Raw genomic sequence first — 15,406 nt, forward strand, 5'->3', positions numbered from 1 at the left:
TATCTGTATCTTGTTCCTGAGCGAGCTTGGCTTGGGATAGGTAGGATTTACTACTGCTTGCACTTGCTAAACCAGTGAGGGATATTTACTTGCTGTGTTGCACCAGTAATAAATCAGTAACGGGAGATGCGAAACAAAATATTTAATCTCCAATTTATTTTTGCAACATGCCAAGCACTTAAAACTCAAGAGGCTGAAGAAGAAGAAGGTTAAACACTGCCATCTAGCTACATGTACTGATTTTTTTTCCTTAACAAAGAAACATTTTCCCCAGCAATAACTGTTTTCTAAAAAAAAAAGTCATACTATTGAGAAATACTTGTGACTGTCAAATAATTAAGAGTGAGGAAATACTTGTTTAGGTTGTGGAATGATAATGGGGGAGGTTTTGTTTTCTGTGCTGACTCTCCATTTAGCGTATGGAAATATTCATTTGTACCTGGCCTGCGGTATGATCCTGAGGACATTTCCACGATATCTCTCCTCCTATAGCCAAAGAATATGCACCTTCACATTTAGCCTTTTATAGCAAGAGACTTGTGTTTTAATTCACAGCCTGATCAGATTCCCAATTCTCTAAGGCATATATACGCATCCTTCTCTAAATGAGGAGCTGCATTCACAAATGGGTGTTGCATAGAAGGTTTATAGGCCTATGTAGGTGCAGAGCAGGTCAGAAAATCAGCAATAACCTGAACAGCTGGATAACATCACCAGTTATCTGGTGCAACATGTAAGTATCTGCAAGTGTGCTCATATGATGCTGGGTGGTGTTGCTAGTGTGTTTGGTGATTTTCTTGGAAGCTATCCCCGTCCCACTTATTGGTTCATCCAGAGAAATCTGATCCTGCATGTAACTTGACATCATTTATAATTGTCAAAGGCATAATCTTCAAGGCAAGACATTGAATGAGCTGCTTGATTAAGCTGAGTACTTAAGATCAGGTTTCCAAGAGAATTTAGTATTCATTTGACTATTTGTTGACTATTCCGTCAATCCTGTTGCTTGTTCTATACATTCTATGGGACTTCCAATTAGCATGCAAAATCATCTTCATGTTGAAACAGTGAGTGATGCCACCTCAGTAACATATCACTTCTCTCCATGTGATACCAGTGCCTCTCATGGAGAGTACCCACAACCAAGCTCTCCAAGTCTATACAATTAAGTCAGGATCATACAGAGAGTGGTGTTACATGATGCATGTTATGGAAAAGACACCAAGCAGATGCTGTTTCAAGTAACCTCTGAACAATAGTCATAACATGTACACAGATCCTTTAATTATAAATTCTGGCGTGTAAGATCGCCACCAAGACAGTTGTGAGCTGCCATTCTTCACTGAGCTGTTTCCCCCTGCTCACATTGTGTATTAGATTACATATATTTACTTTCTCTAAATTATTAAGCAGGAAGCAGTAATCAGAAGGAACTATTGATGGATTCTGGGGAGAGTTTTTTGTTTTCGTTTCTGGAAAATTGATAACATATCCATATGTCTTGCCTGTTTTCTGTTGTACTCTGCTGCAATAGCCCTTTATTTGGACACCAGAGAAATCAAGCCTGTGTCCACCAACAGCATAAAGTAATCTTAGATGAAGCTAGCAAACACAGTCAAATTACAACAAAAAGAAGAGTACAACACCCAGCAATGATGGGTCTTACCACAAAGTATGCCACAATTTTTAATGCTGTAAAAAACTTGTCACATGGATGCTTTAGTAGAAGTTGGACTACATGACCCTAGGGGTCCCTTCTAACTGTACAATTCTATAATTCTATTATTTTCCTCTCCCCACTTAACAAATACTGTGGCCCATTAGATATGCTTTCATTGTTTTATCTCAGGGTTCTAGCATAAAGGCCCACCACCATGTGGCTAATCTCAAAGTCCCTTAGGACTTTCAGAAGCACTTAGGGATAGTAAAGTGTAAAATCACACATGTATGGGCACATAAAGCTTTGTGTTGATTCACAGGAAATAACTGATTTCTCATTCATTTTGTCATTGATCTACCAAGCAAGAAATGCTGGCTACAGCCCTGCTCTTGAATCACAGAGGACCTGGTACTCACAATGACGTTGTTACTGTAAGTGTCACACTTTTTAACAACCAAAAAAAGAGGGGCTGGTACTCTGTACCCTTGAGTACCCCATGGGGAAAAAAGCTGTGTGCATGTGCGCATGTGTACACACGCACACACACACACACACACACACACACACAATTTTCTCATGAAAATTGAAAGGGTGGAGGGAGGAACTGTCAACCATAAGAGTTCAGGGGTGCCTTGAAAATAAGGTGGCCAAGTGCAAAAAAGGAGAGGGTTCCTGCACCTGTAATAGTTGTTTGGAAGAGGTAATTGCAGCAGGTGTTGCTTATTAATGATGCAAGCTACACCTGTTGAAAGTCCCTTCAACTCAGCTATTCTAGGTATAGGAGGGCCTCTCTTGTATCTGGCCACATTTTTGAAAATACAATTGGAACTGAGCTGGTGCAGCAACATTATTCTGCTCCCCTGTGAAAGAGGTGCCTGGTCCAAATCCTGTAGTGACAATTTAGTTAGATTTCCCCAGGGGGGAGTTTTATAACTTTTAAAGACAGTGAACAAATACTTAGATCAGGAAACTTCCTGTGGTTGCTGAAACCCCTTTCAAAAAAACCCGGCTTCCATATTTAACTGTACAATCTAAGGCATGCCAGTTCAGAAGAAAGTCCTACTTACTCAACGGGAATTGCTGCCAGGTGAATGTGCATGGGGTTGCAATGCCTAACCTAAAGCCTCAGATTAAAGGTGAGCAAGCATTCATCTCAGTCTAGTCCTTGTGAACTATTTTTGTGGTGGTGGTATATATTTCCATGATGTCGCAAAACAAGTTCATTCCTGAGCTGCAGGTTTCAAATCTGTGTCACTGCAAACAAGTGGAAGGGAGGGCTCAGCCCATCCATTTTCATATTATTAAATGGACAGAAGGAGCTAGGGAGTTCCGCTTCAGAAAAGCAATCTTAACCAGGAACTGAGAACCTATGCACAATGTATGGTATTCCTGTTTTCCTAAAGATCCTGGGAGGTAAGCTGTTCTCTCAGCTGCAAGGATAAAGCGTAATCTTTCAAAAATGCATTACCAACTTTGTACCATAAGAGAGAGCTCCAGGGGAATCTTTCGTTTGCTGACTAGTCTGGCTTGATTTAGCAAAGCTGCATGTGAACCTTGTTTACATATGAAGGCATGAGTTCTGAGCATGTTCTCCCCCCAGAAACTATTGTATCTTGAGGTAGAAAGAATGCACTGCCTTTCCCAGCTTGTCCTTTGAGCAGGCACTGGGAGCTGCTTCTGAGTGGCAGGAATCAATGAGCGACTTTCCCAGCAGCTGTCTGTCAACTTTAATGACCAATCTGGTTGCAATTACAGCAATGAACTTTCTCTAACAGCCCCAAATTACTCTGGGTGATGAGAAGAGACAGAGAAATGGAGACCCTTTGGGGAGGGCAGAAAGGAAATATGCTAATCCAGGACAAAGGTGGAAGGGGGGGGGGTTGTTCACTCATCTCAAAATGAAGCTCAGATTTTTTAATATGTTTTGAGAGAGACTGCCAATAAAAGCTCCTCATCAAGTTCCAGTGTGGCGAGCAGCAGAGAGTTAATGGATCAGAACATTGCTTTATTGGGGGATACTGTCCAATTTTCAGAATGTAGAAATGACTTCATTTAGAAAATAAACTTACAGCCTCACAGCAGTCCAGCATAATGATGGGTAAATTCTCCCAGACTGATTTGGATTGGAGGCAGTGATTTACAATTGAAAGTGCACCAAAAAGTTCTCTTTCTTTATTTTGCTACGATTTGTAATTGTTAAACCCTTCAACACCCACTCACCCCGGCCTACTGCAGTGGCAACTGCCCCCCTCTGCCAGTGTAACAAGGAGAAGGGCTGGTGGGTGCCCAGAACCTCCAGCATTGTTGCAATGTGCTTGGGGGGACAGTAGTGAAGTGATGAATTCTAAAGCACTCTTTAGCCACAGCCCTTTTAACACTCAACAAAAATAAATGTTTTTTTGACTAATGGATTCACCATGTCTTATAAACACCAAGCTAGCCTTTTCCTCACTCCTCTTTCTTAGCAGTCAGCCTGAAGAAGCACTCCGGTGGATTTTGGAATTTTTCAAAATGAAAATTGTAGCTTAACCCCTAGCTAAGTATGCTATGCAGTTTCCCTCTTCTGTAGCTTAGCTTATTTGGTGTGATTCTCTCTGAGAAAAGCTTGTTGATTTGACATGCAGGTGACTGGCAAATAGCACCCCGGAGATGCTATCATTGTTGCTGCTATGGAATAAGTGGCAGTGTGTTAGCCCTTGCACATCCCTGCTCCAACACCCCACCACTGGAGAATGAGAGGAGATCTACCTGCTATAACAGAAGGGTGGGAGACCTGATATTCCTTTCCTTCCATAACTGCCAGACTGGGTAGGTCAGCCTGTACCAAATTGCCACCACGCCCATTGTGCTTCCTCTAACCCTGGATGGGAGTGCTTCCCAAAGATCCGAGACAATATCCGCCCTCCCTTCCCCACAGGTGGGCGGGGTTTGCGGCACCGAGCGGGGCTCACCTGGGTGGGTGCCACCCACCTGCTTGGGCCAGCCTTTGACCCGTCCTCAGCCAGAGAGGACAATGGACGGCCAGCCGGGGGTGGGCCCAAGGCCAAAAGAAAAGAGGCTTTCTCAGTTGCCCAAGCCTCTTTTGCTGTTCTTCCTTCCAGGATCAGGATCATCAGGAGCGTGTCAAGGCAGCCGGACTGAGGTAAGTAACCAGCCTCTTCACGTTTTGCCGGGGGGGGGGGGGCTTGGCCCCTCCACCAGGCTAGGCTGCATTTTTGCGGCCTTCTTTCTTTCACTAGGCCGTAGTGGCCTTTTCAGCTTTTGCTGGCTAGGCCGCAGGAGCGGCCTGCTAGGCCCCCAGCTAGGCCGCAGGGGCGGCCTGCTTGTTTTTGCAGCCGGGGGGGCATGGCTCCCCTGTCTCTGCCAGCCGCCGGTCTGGGGCGCTGCCAGCCCGAGCGGGTGGCACAACCCCTGACTAGGCCGCAAGGGCGGCCTGCTGGGCCCCTGGCTAGGTCGCAGGGGCAGCCTGCTTGTTTTTGCAGCGGCAGATACAAGGGGAATACAAGGGGAAATACAAGGGGAATCAAGATGGCATCCAGCGTAATGTGTCCCTCCCCAGAGATCAAAGTAGCTTGCTTTTCTCTGTCAAGCGCCACTCATACATATGTACCATGAAACAATTGCCTAAGTATATGAGAGACTGGAATAAGTATATTAAGAATTTAAAAACAAAACAGGAGGACAAAGGTTAAAACAGAATGGTACATGAAAAAGAAACAATGTGTTTCATTTTAAGTTCATACTGAATATTCTGTTACAGCTTCTTACAAACAAGCTTCTGGTCTCCTTACAAGGAGCCGTGTTTAAAGTCATTTAAGGGACAAAGGACTGTATGGAAACAGTCAATTTTTAAGAGTGTGTTGACCCAGATGGATCTTGACTGACAGCTGGCATTGTCCTGCCAATCACAAGGCAGTCAGTAGCCAGGAGAATGCTCAGCGTAGAAAAGTGGCAATAGGCTGGAGATGGGCTACAAACAGAGGCAGATTTAGGGGAGCATGATTGGTTTGGTTGTACTGGGTGACAAGCCTCAGGGGTACCACAGAGAATGTCACAACTATGATTTAGAATGGAGCACAAGAAGTTGGGGAGAGGTGAATTTTGGAATCACACAAGGTGTTGCTGAAATTTGAGACCCCAAGGTCTGCCACTTCTCTGGAGGCACAAAATAGCAGGCTTTCCTGAGCACTTGGTGGTTTCTCCTCCATTGATAGAGAATTAATGACTGGGGAGACTGAGCAACCTTAAATGGGTTGGGGAGAGCAGAACTGCACCACACCTGCTAGAGTCATTGAAGCAAGCTGCACAACTGAGCAATTCATAAGGTGGAGAGGGAGGGATGGGCTTAAAATCCAAAGTGGAGAAAATTTAGGAACCACAATATTGAACACAAGCATTATTAGTCACAAAGGTTCATTCAAATGATGTGAAGAAGGAACCTAGGTGAATTACCACCTTGTACTGTATGAAGAAGGAACATGATTCACATTAAGCATGTCTGGAAGGTTTGTCAATCTCTAATTTGCAACCACACCATGTTTTCAGGAACCAGAAGCCTTTGCATTTAAACACCAGCATTTTTGGCAAGTTCTGGGTTCTGTTATTGCCAAGGGGAACAATCGTACAGAGAATGCTCATGTGATACTTAATGTATCTTTTAGTCTTCCATTCATTACTTCTGAATGTTGTTAATGGTGAACTGTGGAAAGCTGAATATATATTTTTATCAAGGTAGTCTTTTCATTCTTCTTATGAACATATACCGTTCTTAGTACCTCTTTAGTGCGGCCGTTCCAATGACATTTCAGATGCGGAACAAAAAGTCATCTGGTGATGACAAATTAATTTTCTGAGAACTTTGTCAGATTTTACATTCACACAGGATGCTTTTGGCCTGCCTCAGCAAACACCACAGCAGGTGTGTACAATATATTGTTTCACAAGGGGTATACTCTGTGCTGCTCACTGTACCGCAGCCAAAACAAATCAGGATATGAAGTGTCTTTCTCAACGAGCCAAATAAGTGATGAGAAGGGAACAGAACAGAAGCTCCTGCAATTCAGTGCTCTGGAGAAACTAAGATATGGCTGTGAGTTTCAGGGGCATCTCAGTAGTACAGGCAATCAGATACCAGAAGATGAAGAATTCCTTCTCCAAATCCTTCCTCAGGGAGGCCATTGTCTCTTTTGGCCTTGTGGGTTACAAAAGAAATTTTAATGGGAATAAGGAGGATTCCGTGGTGGCAGGGTCATTTGTATTCCATGCCACCTTGGCCGGATATAACTATACTTAATTAAAATTACATTTTGTCTAGTGTGCACTTCACAGGGCTTTATCTGCACTGACAAGGTCAAATGATGCTTAGGAAAGTTAATATAAAATGCAGATAGTGTGCTCTTCTCAAAGCCCTCACCCTATCAACCTCTCCTGTCGAACATGGCGAGCCCAGGACCTGCATCCAGAAGAGCTTCTGAAGGAACTTCAAAATGCAACCTGTGGAAACTAGCCCTTTCCTCATATTTAAGGAGCATGTTTAATCCTGCCTGAACAGGATCACGATGCTTGCTTTAATGTTGCACAGTTATCATGTAGTTATAAAGACAAGCTCACACAAGAACTCTGAGGAATCCAGCATTTAGAAAAGATGGTTTTAATTGTCAGCTTTGCTTTTCCTTTCCCATTTTCTTCCTTCACTTTCTTTCTTATGAACCACCTAGATGAAAATCTAGGTGAGGATGGCATTTCAGAATTTGATTTTGTAAACCTTTCATGAGAAACAGCCATCCAATGGACAACTCCTTTGATTGCTGCCCTAACCCCTCTGCAAGCTCCCTCATCCCCAGGGCTGTCTGTCTCCCTCCTGGATTTTGTTTAGGTAAAGAAAGCACAGACTAACTGCCACCAATTAATATGTAGCAGACCCACCACACAGTACGCCAGTTAAACAAATTTCTACAATTTACCACAGGCTATCTTGGGGGGGGGTGTTCTTGTGCAAGGGAAACTTTGATTCAGGGAGTCTCCAGCAGGAGCTGAACAAACAAGAAAAGTTTTATTTACCAAAGGGGTTCATGAAACAAAGTTGGGTCAGAAGATGCGTTTTTTCAGGTAGAACTTATTATTTTAAATATAAAGTTGTCACATGCTTAAACACAATAGTATATGCTCAGCTTTTCATAAACTTCCCTTGCTAAAAATGAGTTGTTACACTTCAATAAGATGTTCAGGTTTCTCAAATAGGTGGTAAAATGCTCAGCTCAGTTTCTGTTACTTCACTTTCATTGCTTTACTTAGTTCAACTCAAATCAGAACCAATTCTTCCTCGGACAAACCCTATCCTAATGATTATCTCCAATCTCAAATCAAGCCCTATCTCTCAAACTAAACCCTATTTCACTGCAGCTCTTTCCCTTCTCTATTCCCCTCTCCAAACTCCCTCAGAAATTGCTCGTTTTATTCTCCCTCCCAAAGTGCTGCTCCACACACACACCCTTCTAGCTAGCTGTATTGGTGGCTTATCAGAGAGAGGCTCCAGCACTCTGGTGGGATTCTGAGGGACTGCATCAACAGACTCTGGTCTGGCTCTGCTGTTCATCACAACTGGAAAATCCACAATGCTGCTATGCTTGCCACATCACACTTCCCAAAGGCCTATTCTGGCAATCAGAAACCAAAATTTCTCCCCACCTCCTCTCTTCTCCTTGCAAATCAGAAAGAGAATATGACAACTGTAATGATCTCGCAGAAGAGGGAAAGAAAGCCCATACAGGGCAAATGGCAGCATTCTCTGGAGAGGAAGGTTCTGGAAATCTTCTCCACCACTTCTCACAAGCTCTGTCAACCATTATCAATCTTAGGCTACAGTGAAAGTGGTTGTAAGGTTTGTAATCTACATCTAACTATTTTTCTCTCCTATGTCTTTGAGCTCTTTCAAAAATATAGGTTCTTGCATGCCTGGTAAAATATGAGTGTTTATAAGCATTAAAATGTCTGGCTGGCCATTTGGGTACAGTGTTGACATGACAGCTCCACTAAAAATCAATTGTTTGTTTTGGTGCAATGATCAGTGTTGTGCATGGTGAGTACTGAGACCAAGACTCAGGATATCCTGGAACTGCCATCAGAAAGCCAGGAGCAGGGATGCTCAAATTAATTATTCTCCCTTTTACTTTGTGTTATCATAGAATTGTAGGATGTAGTGAAGAAAGCTCATGCCACAAAAACATGTTCTTCTTTAAGATGACGCACAACTCTGCTGTTTTCTCTACATTCAGTTTCACATGGCTACTCTTCTGGAATTTTCCCATAGGTATCTCCATTCTTCATTGCCAGTCTCGGCTTTTGTTTAGCCTTTTCTCTGTCCTTTTAAGCTGCATCGTATCAGGAACATTTCTCAGTTTCTTCCTGCCTGCCTTTCAAGATAAGCTAATAGATGTGGCATTTTTAATCATCAAACATAATCACTACATTAATTTTGACCTGCAGTTGTTGAAATCCCAACATCTTTCCATCTCTACAACGCTTTGCTGGAGGGTGTCACGTAATTGGTTTTAATCACAGATGGTTGTTTTAAATTGACAATAATAAACCCCCAAAACCCAGTGCCTTTTATTCCAATAAGTATTCCTTTGAGTTAACATGTATAGATGGATCATTTGAAATTTAAATTTACCAGTGGCATTTCTAGTGGCAGGCAGATCAATGTAGTCCATAGTACTCTGTACCACATAGATCTTCAGAGCTTTCTTTCTTCTGCTTGGAGAAAGACTCACAAGTTGAATATTTTATTCTCCTAATAATGAGTTTAGCTTTTGGGCCAGCATATAAGCCCCTCCTGAGGCCTAATGAGTGAACTCCCCAACCCAACCCAAAATGGCTTATTTATGGAATCTGATTATTTGCATTCCCTTGTGGGAAATTCCAGACTCATTCAGCAGCTAGGATGCACCGAGGACATCATTAGCAAGAGAGTAAGGTGATGGGAATGTGCTTTTGCTTATCCCACAGTGGTTCTAAAAGGAAAAAAACCAGCTCTATTGTCTTCATCTGAGTGCAGTATTCCACTAATTATGCACATCTTGCCAGTGGTGTACTAGGACCCAATGGTGAATTTAAGTATCAAAAAGGTCAGCAAAAAATTGCTGCTCCCCATTTCCAAATTGGGCCTTTATGACTTCCCATTTCCCACTGGAGGGTGGGCCATTTGGAGCATTAAGCATTTCTGGCATGCTGACTTTCCCATGTGTTGACCTTTAATTCTGCCCTTGTAGGATGCTCCTACTGATAGAGGCTCCACTTCTCATCACCCTGATGAAATTCTAATTGCCTGTAACTAATTTAAAAGAATTTGCAGTTGTATAATCTTTAGCAATCTCTGTAATCACACACATAATTTTAGGGAAATTCAGATCACATATCTCATAGGCAGCAACTCTCATATAATGCATAGAGAAAGATGGCTTTGAATATGGGAGACTTAAATTTAAGTCAGGACCACATCTCAGAAGCAGAGCAGATACTTTGCCTGCAGAACTCCCTGGTTCAATCTCTAGTTAAGATCAGGTGGCCGAAAAGTTTTTTGCCTGAGATCTGCCTCAGTCGGAATAGACAATATTGGTCAACATGAACAAATAGTGTGACTTTGTGTGTGGCATGCTAATAAGTAAGGTGCTAATGCAAGTAAGGTGATCAGGCATTCTCTCCCTGAAAAGTCAAATCAGAGTCCAGTTACCAGCACCAACCCAGAATACTTCAGCTTATATTGGACCTACTCTTGCTAGATAAGGACTACCACAATGAATCTCACTAAATGTCCTGTTCTGGTCCCATAGAGGAGCACATGGAGAGAGGCAAGTGTTGCAGCACCAATAGAGAGCTGCTAATAATAATTTAATAATAATTTATTTGTACCCCACCCCTCTGACTGGGTTGCCCCAGCCACTCTGGGCAGCTTCCAGCATTTATAAAAACATAATAAAACATTAAACCTTAAAAAGCTTCCCTATACAGGGCTGCCTTCAAATGTTTCCTAAATGTTATATGAAGTAATAATTTATTATTTGAGCCACTTGCTCCAACAAGAGATAAAAGTGAACTGAGGCCTTTTGAGCCTCTGCCTCCAGTCAACCTCTTATGCTGCACCCTCTTTGTTGGACAGTCCTTAAAGGGTCAGCCCTCTGGCTTGAAGGTGGTGACTTTTCCCATGCTTCAGGGCCTCCCACTATGCCATTGGACTGGCATAGTAGTATGGTAGGCCAGAGTAAAGTGCCCTTGAGAGTCCCTGGTGTGGTTCTGTGGGTTGTCACATCTGATTCAGTGGGCTCCTACTAGCCAGCCTCAGGTTCAGATGACCCCTGACCACCATCTGAAGAGGCAGTGTGGCCCAGCTCATCAGATAGTGGCACTCTGATTCTGTGTCCTGATCATTGCCAAACTCCATGATCATAGCACTCATTAAACTCAGCTCCTACACTTTGAGTAGATTCTCAGTCAGGTCTATTCTTCATCAGTTTAAGGTTATGATCTTAAGTCAAATCAATTTCACTGAAATCAGCAAATAATAAATAGCAGAGGCTTGACAACCATATGTCAGGAGTGCTCTGATGGTGTTTCCTGCTTGGCAGGGGGTTGGACTCGATGGCCCTTGTGGTCTCTACCAACTCTATGATTCTATGATTCTAATATGGCTGTGGTGAAAGGGTTAAAGACTACACAATCTTCAGTACCCAGAAGCAACTCTGAGGACATGTATACCACGAGCTTCTTTGAGAATTGCACATTTGTGTGCCGCAAACTTTCAGTGGGGTATCAGAAATATGAATGATACTCATATAATTGGAACAAGAACTTTCATTCACCTCTAAAAGTTAACTCCTCTTCAGTGACCATTGATATGTATTTCAGGTGCCAAACTGAAATTTCAGCACGTTCTTCTCATTGATAAAGTTTTCATTTGGACCTCAGAAGGACCTACTATAATCTTTTTGTCTCAGGGTCCTGCTCATGTATCAGGCATGGTGTGGATGTTCCCACTTTCCTGGGCACGTCAAGGGGCCTTGCATTGACAGAACTTTAGTGGCAGAAGATTATGGTGTTTGGTTGCTTAATGTGAAATCTGTCACCCAGGAAACACTGTGCTCTAAGACAATATCAATAGAAATACTTCCCCAGAATTTGAAGGGATTATTTTGCAATAAAAGAGGAAAAGCCTACTTACTCTGCATGAATTCCCTTTCAGTCTTGCAAGTCTCTTTCCAGGAGATAGAGAAGGGGAGGTATTGTGCATATGCTGGTCTGCCTAGCAGGAAGACCAGAATGATTATTTTCTGAATAATGTGTTTGCATGGTCGGGGCTATTTTAATGGAGGAGTGTTCCTCTCCATTGCTGGGAGTAGTAAAGTTCCAGCTGTGTTCTAAGTGAAGGTTGCTTCTCTCTTTATTTTATTGGTTAGAAATATGAAGGGGGGTTATTCTTTACAGCACTCCCCTTTGTCAGTCAGGGTGATGTCCTGATGCATTAACCAGACATTGAAAACGAATGCTACAGACATGGAATTAAAATTGCAGAGGAGGTGTTACAAATTTGTAATATCTTGTGTGCAATGCATTCAGTGATCTCTGGTAACTCTGAACTGAAAATGTGTGAGTGAAAATTGGTGGCTTTGTTTGAAATGAGTGGTTAATAGAATGTTGCTTAATGTATTGCTCTTTTGTATCTGAAAAAATATTCAAATAAAATGGCTTCACCCCAAAAAATGCAGAGTTGTAACTCTGGGCAGAATTCAGTGTGGTATATTTATGTGAAACACTGTGTTTAAGAGAGCTGCCTACAAGTGGATTCACATCTCATGGTGCATGCACACATTTCTTTTGTTCCACTGTCACATCTGATCAAACAGATTGAGAATTTTTTTTGAAGCAATACAAGACCTGCCAAACTTGTTATCAGAGGCATAAGGGAGATGACTGTACTTACCACGAGCAGCAATCCCTCTTTCAAATTGCCTCCAGCTCTCTGAAAAAACCCACTATTATTTGACTTTCCTTTCAGGACTGGTTCAATACATTTTGCTGACTAAGGTTAAAGACAGGAGGGCACTTTATCCCCAACCAGACTGGCAGCTAAATCGTACTTCAACACTGATGACACTGCATTACACTGAACCTGAGCCCTTGCTGCCTCAACATGGCCTTCACCCTGCACCATTCAGGTAAGTGGCAGTGATGCTTGTGTCAGGAGGGTAACTCTGTGGCACCACCACATGCACTGATTATTTCTGCAGCAAACTTGTTTAAGTGACTCAGGTCAAGTTGAGTGGCATGCATAGCTCTGTCCTCAAATACAGAGGAATGGTTGGGGATGATCAGAAGGAACAGCCAGGGATTTGTCATCTGCTGCCTGAGGCAGCTGTCTCATTCTGATCCTGTCTCTTTGGGAACAGCAATGGAATTGCTGCCTAATATGTCCCTAGAGTTGTGAGAAGGCATTGATTTCTATTTCAACTCATGTTCAGTACATGCAGTGCTGTTTCTGTTCCACTGCAATTTGACTTCTGACAAAAATTTCATTCATCAGCTTGTGCTATGCAATCAATTACATTGTAATTATGTTATTCCACACCGTTCATTTCAGTGCAAAGGAAACACAATGCAAATGGGTGGGGTCATCAATTATGTGTCAGTTGTACGAATTGTATTCACTGGATTGATTTCCATTTCTGGCATAGGACAAATAAGCAAACTTCAGCAAATTCTGCCAGAAATCTCTGACATCCCTAAATATTATCTAACAGTTCTGTCAGTAAAATATCTTGATATGTTTATTTGTTTCTCCAAATGTGTGCCAAATCATTCAGATCTCTCTCCTTTTCCCCCTTGCGCATATTCCTGTACTTTATTCTTTACACTTACGGGTTGAAATGCACAGTTGTCAGTGGAGGGGGAGTTGCAATACCTTCTCCATAGCCATTCTCCCCGGATCCACAAACCAAAACCCCCTCACAGCTCTATTCAGCCCATGCACACTACTAAGTCCTCCATCATCACTCATACACAGGCTACAATGAGCAATTTCTTCCCTTTTCCTTTTCTTTCCATCATTCCTTCTCTTGAAATGACATTTCAGATAAGATATATGAGGTTATATTTGATCTGCAACAGACAGCATTAAGGAGAGGTTGAGCGCAACATCCTTTGTTAGCGCCTGGCTCCCTAGTCTAGTTCCTTGCTTCTGCAGCAACTCTTGCAGCCTTTTACTACTGAAGCAGCTTAACCTCTTGCCTGTTTCATCCTTAGGTCTGTCCAACCCCTGGCTGACTATATCCCTGGAACAATCCTCCTCTATCCAACAGAACCACATTTCTATAGGTCTCCCCATTTGCATTGTGGGTGCTCCTTCTGAGCTGAGCCAAGCATCATTTTTTAGTGTGGCTAGGTAGAACTGATGACAAAATGCACCACTCCACATGTGGCTCTTTCATGTACTTCTATGGATCTGGGGCTTTATTTTCTTCCGTCAACAAATGCTAGGTCAGTCTAGGGCCAGAATGCTTATTTGAAGTCATGCACCGAGCGTTTTGGAGCTGAGAATTGCACATTGGGTTCTCACTTTGGGAAGCAGAGCTGAAGGTCGTTCATTAAGTAACAAAGCTAGATCCTTAATGAATGGAAGAGTAGGATGAATAAGCCAGAGTAACTACCATGATTTGTTGTCGTTTTTGACTCCTGAACCATGAAAGGTTAGGGAGAGCCACTTTCTTCCAAACTACTCTTCTCAAGAGCACTGCAGCCTACTATAATTCAATTGTGGCAAGAGATAGCTCTCCTACAGTGAAGCAGCAAACACATACCTGGGAGTAAGTCCCATTGAAGGGAGTGGGACTTCATTCCAAGTAAATATGTAATGGGTTGCTGTAAGTGTGCCCTCTTTGTACAAGCATATATAAAAATTGGGAACATTCACAAAGGTGATGCGGTTTTTTAAAAAAATACACTGTTCCTTATCCCTTTTCATACAGTAATGAAAATTATTATTATCTAATAAAACAGAAGTCCATCAACATTTGCTGTGCCCTTATACTTATTTCCAGTGGTGGAATCTAGTCTCAGTTGTTCACCAAGTCAATTTGAAGCAAAATATCTGTAACTAAGAAAGGATGGGACACCTACCCAAGCTTAAACAATTACATTAGAATTAAATTCATGGCTCCATTTGATAATTAAAACCGACATCTCCTTTAGTTTGTCATTGTATTGATGAATTGAGCTATTGTTTTTACATTTGATTACTGAAGTTTTATGGCCACCATTTCACCCTTACTGCTCTTGAAAATTGTCTTTCCTAACTACATGGGCAAGCCCAGAGGGTTAATGTTGGGGGAGATCATAATTGTTATTTTTGTAAGCTTCTTATACAACATTTGCTATTTTGGTCAACCATATGTATTAAATGAGTCTGTTCAGAATCATGTAATTATATACACATGGTAAGCAGGGCCTTTTGTTTTGTTTGTTTTGAATTTCAGTGTTTCCTGAATTACAGCATATCATTTGTGTTTTAATGGGAATAAAGTCAAATATACGTAAGTCCCACTATCTGGATGTGAAACATGGATTTTTAAAAAATCAATGGCAGGTTTTTGTTGGTATTTTCATGGTTGCGTCAGCTGATTTTAACTCATAGATTAATTGGGTAAAGTTTTAATTGCTCTTATCTGCTCTCATTGAAGTCAATGAGGCCCATGCTTG

General features: G+C 42.1%; 1 protein-coding gene across 1 annotated transcript in view; it reads left to right on the forward strand.

Annotated features, from left to right (window-relative positions):
- The first annotated feature begins 4,675 nt into the window (after positions 1-4,675).
- CD34 (CD34 molecule) overlaps positions 4,676-15,406 on the forward strand; it is a 124,993-nt gene continuing 114,262 nt past the window's right edge. The window contains exons 1-2 of the mRNA XM_083509050.1: positions 4,676-4,802; positions 12,711-12,870. Coding sequence (XP_083365176.1) covers positions 12,846-12,870 — 25 coding nt within the window. The 5' untranslated portion in view covers positions 4,676-4,802; positions 12,711-12,845. The remainder of the gene's footprint in view (positions 4,803-12,710; positions 12,871-15,406) is intronic.

This window comes from Podarcis liolepis (genome assembly GCF_965112155.1).
Source record: "Podarcis liolepis genome assembly, chromosome: 6".
In the NCBI taxonomy this organism is placed as follows: Eukaryota; Metazoa; Chordata; class Lepidosauria; order Squamata; family Lacertidae; genus Podarcis; species Podarcis liolepis.